The following is an 8,287-nucleotide window of genomic DNA, read 5'->3' on the forward strand; positions in this document are numbered from 1 at the left end:
AGGGAGAACATGCAAACTCCACACAGTAATGCTGACCCAGTCGAGGCTCGAACCAGTGACCTTCTTGCTGTGAGGCGATCGTGCTACCCACTGCACCACCCTGACACCCTCATAATAATTTTTTCATAATTATTTTTTAGGGGGGGGTTTACCTTTTTTGGGATAGGATAGTGGAGGAAAGACAGGAAAGCATTGGGAGCAGAAAGAGGGGAAGGATCAGCATACACTGAAAAAATTACTCAAAGATGATTCATTGGATTTACTCAATTTTTTTACGTTAAGGGGTTGTAAACAATTTATTTGGGCTGATTTTAAACAAACAAATTAAGTTGAACATTATTAAATTTCATTCGTTTGTTTAAATTCAACACAAATAAATTGTTTGCAACAGTTTTGCATGCAACACTTTTTTCAGCGTAGGACCTCGATCCAGGAATCGAACTCGGGTTGCCGTGAGCACTGTGGTGCTATATGTCGGCACTCTTAACCACTAGGCTATTTGCGCCAACAGTCCTCATTATAATTAAACCAGCAATTAATCTTTGGTAAAGCTACAAATGCTAACACTAGGGTTGGGCGATGTCGACCAATTTGGCATCGTACAATGTCTCATGTGAAACATCGCGATGGACGATGGCATCGTCATCGTAGGCTGCAGTGAATTAATTATGAATGAACAGTTACCACCTGTCAATTACTTTTTCCGCAGGACTTTGGCATGAATAGGCAGAGTGATCTGTGTCGTTATAATGCCGTCGACAAACTTGGTTGGTAAAAAAGGTGCACAACCAACAGGAACCAACCAACAGTATCTGAGGTTTTCCCTAAAATTATGAAGTACAAACGTGAAAGCGAAAGATTGAAGCAGTGACACTGTGACCCATTACCTGATACATTAAAAAAACTGAAGAGTCGTTAGATAGAGACAAGGTTAATTAAATATCACGTTTAACAATTATAGTGAGACGTGATCCAGCGGTACATCCTTGATGATCTGTCCGACGTGCACTGCTCTCAGGGGTTTTGTGCTCAAAGCACCCGCTGACTGCCTGGAGCTCAGTTCAATTCAATTCAATTCAATTCAATTCAATTCAATTCACCTTTATTTGTGTAGCGCTTATACAATGTAGATTGTGTCAAAGCAGCTTCACATAAAAGGTCACAGTAAATAGGAACAGTGTAGTTCAGACGTGCGCAGATGCTAGAGCGGATGACAGAAAGTCTGTGTTTGCATGTTTGTATGGTCACGTGATCTGCATTTCAGTGGTATAGTGTGGCCGGAAAGCTTTTCAGAAATGCTTGGTGAAATGCCAGAGTGGACGTGGATCATTTTTGTACTAAAATGTCATTATAAAACTAAGACTTATTAGTGTAAATGGGGCCTCAGTGTGTATTTTTTGCGAGGGTTGCTGCTGCGACGGGGGCAACATCGTGTTGTCAATTAGCCATTAGCAATGGATGATTGTCTATCGACCCAACCCTAGCTAACACAGTCACAAATCTTATTAAACACATGCAAATGATGAAATTTCACTCTTGCTATTCTAACTTTGCAATGACCGTATCAATATCATGTGTCTGTGGCTCTTGGTCAACTATAATCCCGACTCCACATTGACCATCCTAATTAGCAAATTAACAGACAGTATGTACATGATCATTGCACTGAAGAAAATAATTGAAACCACTTGAGATAGTAAATAGTGAGTAAATCTTAAAATCTTCTGGTGGACTATCGCTTTAAGATGTTTTAGGAAACTTTATTATCATATTAGACATGTTTGTCTTCTTGAAGATGTTATTTGATCATGTTGTGATTGGATTTACTGATCTGTTTATTACATATCATGTTTTGTTATTAATCTTATCTGATAATCTTGATGCTTTTCTTTCTCTTTTTGTTGTTGTTTCCTGAATGTTATGTTAATTTGTGTTTCATTCTGTTGTGTTGTTATTATTATGTGATACACTATGACACCCCTTTGCAAACGAGATGGTACACTACATCTCAAGGGGTTAATCCTAATAAAATAAATTCAAATATAAATCAAATAATCATCAGCTTGAGGCAGATCTCTTAATGAATCAGTGCATCTGGTAAACAGCATCATTAACTACTACTGGTCACTAATTAGTCATCTGGCTGACATCTGCACCCAAAGCACCAGACAGGGTAACATGAGGTGAAGTGTCTCAATCAAAGCTGTAATGACAATGAGATTGGATTAAGCTCTCTGGGGTTTGAACCTGCAACCTTTCAAGCAGTTCTGATTTTTAACCACTGTTCCAAAGCACAAAATATCAATGTCAAAAAGGTGTTTTTTAAAAGGACAGTTCACTCAAAACATCATTAATTTCATACTTCATTCATCATTTACTCACACTCAAGTGCTATTAGACTTTTATCAATGTCTTGTTGAACAAAACAATATATTCTGGTGACTATTGGAGGAAGAAAAGCAGAAATTGACTTTCATAGTAGGAACAAAATATACTTTTTCTACCAGCATTCTTCAATATATCACATTACATTACATCTTCATTTGTGTTCAAAGCAAGAAGCTCAAACAGGTTTATTGGAGGATGAGGAAATGTTTTGTTTTGGCTGAACTGTCTCCTTAATGTGTTTACCTGATATATCCTGGTAATGAACGATCACCATATTAATGCCAATAGTTTTTACACGATGCCTCTACCATTCTCTACCATTTGTTGAGCCTCATAATTCAATTCAATACAATTGATTGAATCATAAAGTAAAAAGCATCCCACATTCGACCACAGTACCAGGTCTCAAATCCATAGTCTTATTATTGACCTTATTCTTCAATGTGGAAGTGCGCTCGTTTTTGCGATTGTTTTAGAACTTCCGATTCAGTTGCCTATAGGAGAAATGACTAGAAATAATAAAAGACAAAAAAAATGTCAAACTACTCGCTCAACAAACAAGTGTGTGCATGACTATACTATACAGACAAAGCGGAATAATATAATAAGACAATATCAGTTTGCATCAAGCAGCATAATGAGCTGATTTAACGTCTAAAAATGAATGGAGGTAAATGAAAGTGGAAGTCTTAAATGGCTGCGCTCGCTCATACGCGAAGAATAAGGTCAATAGTTAGATATTGTTAGTGTATTGTAAATTTGGGGGTCATCCAGAGCCAGTGTTTGACATTAATATTGTATAAAAGCTTAGACTTCTTAAAACCATCTAAAGAGTTTTTATCAAAGAAAAAAGAAAAAATATATAATTATATATATATATATATATATATATATATATATATATATATATATATATATATATATATATATATATATATATATATATGGTAAAAAATTATGTTCAATAAAAGTGAAGATCATATTTGAATTATTTTCCAAATATTTCCCAGTGATGTTCAAGTAAGAAAATTTTCTCAGTATTTCCTATAATATTTGTCTTCTTCTGGAAAAAGCATATTTAAATTTTAGTTAGGCTGATTTAAAGCATTTAATTAAAAATATATAAATTATAAGGTCAATATTTTTAGTGTCCTTAAAAAAATCCCTGATTGTCTACAAAACAAACCACTGTTGTCCAATAATTTGCCTAATTAATCTAACTTATAGATTAACTTATTATATAACTTATAACTTATATAGTTAACTTATATAACCTAGTTAAGCTTTCAAATTGCACTTTAATATGTCGAATACTACCATCTTGCAAGTAATTGTAGTAATAAATATATAGTACAATATATATATATATATATATATATATATATATATATATATATATATATATATATATATATATATATATATATATATATATTGTACTGCCATCATGGCAAAGACAAAAATTGGTTATTAGAAATGAGCTATTAAAACTATTGTTTTCAGATGTTTCTTTAAAACAAATCTCTGTTTAACAGCATTTGTGAAATATTTTTAGCATTATTACAATTTTAAAGAAGGGCTTAGTATTTTGGCTTCAACTATATACATTTATAGCTCTGGAAATAAATTAAGAAACCAATTAAAGTTTTATGAATCCGAAATTGGTTCTCTTGATTTGTGTTTTATTTTATAACCTACTGATAACACGTCTTCAATTAAAAAAATAAAGAAAGAAAATTATCATTCACATAATTTATTAGCAAAAATTAACAACAGGTATATGTAGTAAATATTCTGATGATCTAAATTACCATATTTTTATTTGAATTTCACATTTTAATGTTACTATTATTGTAAATATCGATGATTTCAGATGACAACTCCAACAATATAATTAATAAAAAATTTATAATAGGCCACTACAATGGACTTGATTGTTAGTGCAGTGTTAGTGGAGCAATCGAGCACATTGAAATGAAGCTGGTTTTATATTCACGCATTCAGATTTTCATTTTTATTTTTTATAATGTCAGAAAAGCATTGTTTGCAAATACTAAATAGTGAAATACTATCAGCAGCCAATGACTATCAAAGTACAGCATTGTTCAGTCAAACAAATAGTGCTAATGTTGTTTTGAAGTCACACTCGCATGTGATTTCAGGCCGAATACTCAAAGCTTCATGATAAACAATATAAGTAGCGTGTCTCAAGTTGTTAATGAACGAATGTGCGAATATAAAACCAACTTTACCTCAATGTCAAGCACACGTAATTCATGAGTATCTCTGCATTGAGTTACCTGTGTGAAGTCTTCATCACTCAGCAGGTGCGCGTCTCGAGCTTTGAAGCAGTTCTGGCATTTACTCTTGTTGAAAATATTGGCCTGGAATTTTCGACAGGCGTTATCTTTTGCAGACGTACTCTGTGCCATGAGTGTGTGTTTGCGTTCCCGTTTCTTTCCCGTTATTTTAAAAACTGCGCAATAATTCCAGCGGAGAGTCCTCCCCCGCGCGCCGCAGTCCGCCTCATCACAAACTCACTACGAGGATCAATTATTCATGCACAATAATCACCTGACAGGACCCTCGGCGAGGAGACAATGTTGAAACTAACACTATTTACACCCCAGTGTTAGAAATAAAGAGGCCGAAAAGTTTTAAATTAACCGAGTTGTCTTGAGGGGTTGATCGTGAGGGGGATTCAGTCCGGGACCTTCCGCGCTCTCGATACACGCGCGTGTCCGTGTGTATCCCCGCGGACGCGCGCAGATGCGTTACTCTGCGAGCTCCTAAAAATAATAAGCTAAACTTATAGAAAACAGTCGAAGTAAACAGTGATGGAGAAGAGCTGTTTACTTTCCTCTAGCTCCCAGCTCCCGACGAGCCACTGAGCGGTACGCGAACACAACTATCGCGAAACTCCATGCTGTGTCTTAACGTGGATTTTCGAGAGATTTCTGCCGGATTTCTGCAGGTCTGGTTGGCACAGTGGCTTCGTTTCCCACGGTCACAGCTGATCTACACACACACTTCACACTCACACGCAGGAATGAGGAGGGCGGGGCGAGACTTAACTGACGTGCTCCGCAAGCCAATCAGAAAAAGGGACACGCCTACTAGTTGTAGTCAGAGGACGTCAGCATCCAATCAGATGGCTCAATCGCACTGATTTTATGGGGAATAACAAGAATCAAGGTAGGTGGAGTGTGCACAGTGTAAACTGAAGTTATTTAAACTTACAGGCAGGAATTTAGACACACTTAAACTTCGCCTTTATTGATTTTCGTTCGGTTGTAAAATGAAAAAAGGCATCGGTAAATAATTAATGCGTAAAGATCGTTGATAAGTACGCTTGTAACGCCCCTAGATAGTGACCAATCCTACATGGGCGGCTCTCCGGTGCCCCCGTTTGGATTTAATGCGGTATGAGAGACCCTACAATTGAAAAACTTAGTTCAATTACTATGCTTTTTCACTTTTTGGATGTGTTAAGAGTATGTTTGGGCTTAAAATTAATCTATAACATACGAATCTTAAAGTACACTTCAAATGTAGATATTTACTTTTGGAAAATATATGTAATCTTGCAATAATGTAAACAATAATGCGTTTTTCAAACCATCAAGTAAACAAGAAGAGCAGAATCAACCCTTTAAAATTGATTAATATAGGACCCCTTCAAAATATATATTTTTTATTAATGAAAATACGTTAGGTGGTCTTACATTTTAATATTAAATAATAGTAATTTTGATATTATACATTGATTGCTATTTTATATGTTAAATCATTCACATTTGTGTATTTTTTATTCAAAATAATTGTTTAAATATTAAAAAAAAATAATCTTATTGCATTTGATGTTTTGTGTATATAGTAATTGTGGAATTCAATTTTAAAACTGAACATTTTTACACACACATTTAACATTTTAACACACATATTTAATATCTTGGTAGCATAAAACTTTTATTTTGTTACAAAAAAATTACAAAATGCACAATAATCAATAATTTCATAAGCAATTAATCAAGTACAAAGGCAATATAATCATTTCATGCTTCCTGAATGTAAAACGTAAAAAAAAAATGTAAAGTAAATTTACAGAATGTAGTAAATTTACAGACAAAACCCTTTGATTTCCTCAAATTAGTACAACTATAAAGTTCCTCCTGGCTTATAAGACAAAAAAAATACATTCGGAAGTGTTTGATGACACAAAGCAGGTAACATTTGACAATACTCCCATGTTTACAGCTTCCACAATATAAATAAAGAGATGATTATTGATCATCTGTCATTTTTAAAAGTATAAACTACTGTAGTGAAGAATAGAGATTTAGCACTGGCCCTCACATTAAAGGACACCTGAATTTGTACTTGTAGTTAGCATTAATACTGAATATTATATGACATGCTTGTGTTCTCCCGGTAGTAAAGTCTAATGTCCCAGAATAAGGATGAAACGGGGGTCTTTTTTAAGTCCTGTTGATGGAGGGATTGATTTCCTCATTTTCCTCTTCATTCATCAGTGGTTCTCTGTCGGTCAGAGCTGGAGTGGTTTCAGCCGTTGATCTCTTAGTGGTCTTATTGAGAGTGCTTCCCTGTAAACAAACACATATTAATTACCTGTAATTCATAACCTGAATAGCTCAAGCAGTGCTGGGTAAGTTACTTCAAGAAAAGCAATAATTACATCAACATTACAACTGTATTTGAATTATGTTTCTAATTAATCTGTCTAATTAACATTGTTAAACAACATGTCTTAATAACCTATAATTCATAAGCTGAATATCTCAAGCAGTGCTGGGTAAGAAAAGCAATTAATTACATAATTACAGTTATTAATTACATCCTTACAGTTATTAATTACATCATTACAGTTATTAATTACATCATTAGTTATTAATTACATCATTACAGTTATTAATTACATCATTAGTTATTAATTACATCATTACAGTTATTAATTACATCATTAGTTATTAATTACATCATTACAGTTATTAATTACATCATTAGTTATTAATTACATCATTACAGTTATTAATTGCATCATTAGTTATTAATTACATCATTACAGTTATTAATTACATCATTAGTTATTAATTACCTCATTACAGTTATTAATTACATCATTACAGTTATTAATTACATATTTACAGTTATTAATTACATAATTACAGTTATTAATTACATATTTACAGTTATTAATTACATCATTAGTTATTAATTACATCATTACAGTTATTAATTACATCATTACAGTTATTAATTACATATTTACAGTTATTAATTACATAATTACAGTTATTAATTACATCATTACAGTTATTAATTACATCATTAGTTATTAATTACCTCATTACAGTTATTAATTACATCATTACAGTTATTAATTACATAATTACAGTTATTAATTACATATTTACAGTTATTAATTACATAATTACAGTTATTAATTACATATTTACAGTTATTAATTACATCATTAGTTATTAATTACATCATTACAGTTATTAATTACATCATTACAGTTATTAATTACATATTTACAGTTATTAATTACATATTTACAGTTATTAATTACATCATTACAGTTATTAATTACATCATTACAGTTATTAATTACATCATTACAGTTATTAATTACATATTTACAGTTATTAATTACATAATTACAGTTATTAATTACATCATTACAGTTATTAATTACATATTTACAGTTATTAATTACATCATTACAGTTATTAATTACATATTTACAGTTATTAATTACATAATTACAGTTATTAAGTACATCATTACAGTTATTAATTACATATTTACAGTTATTAATTACATCATTACAGTTATATTACATATTACAGTTATTAATTACATAATTACAGTTATA

At 32.2% G+C, this 8,287-nt stretch overlaps 2 protein-coding genes across 8 annotated transcripts in view; both read right to left on the reverse strand.

Annotated features, from left to right (window-relative positions):
* Nucleotides 1–5,419, reverse strand: part of si:ch73-103b11.2 (protein outspread) — a 109,608-nt gene extending 104,189 nt beyond the window's left edge. For all 7 annotated transcript variants that reach the window (XM_056451217.1, XM_056451212.1, XM_056451211.1 and 4 more), the window contains exon 1: nt 4,689–5,419. In XM_056451217.1, coding sequence (XP_056307192.1) covers nt 4,689–4,820 — 132 coding nt within the window. In that variant the 5' untranslated portion in view covers nt 4,821–5,419. The remainder of the gene's footprint in view (nt 1–4,688) is intronic.
* Nucleotides 5,420–6,866: 1,447 nt separating this feature from the next.
* mfsd1l (major facilitator superfamily domain containing 1-like) overlaps nt 6,867–8,287 on the reverse strand; it is an 18,369-nt gene continuing 16,948 nt past the window's right edge. The window contains exon 9 of the mRNA XM_056451235.1: nt 6,867–6,987. Within this exon, the coding sequence (XP_056307210.1) occupies nt 6,867–6,987 (121 nt within the window). The remainder of the gene's footprint in view (nt 6,988–8,287) is intronic.

Source organism: Danio aesculapii, chromosome 24 (assembly GCF_903798145.1).
Source record: "Danio aesculapii chromosome 24, fDanAes4.1, whole genome shotgun sequence".
Classification (NCBI taxonomy): Eukaryota; Metazoa; Chordata; class Actinopteri; order Cypriniformes; family Danionidae; genus Danio; species Danio aesculapii.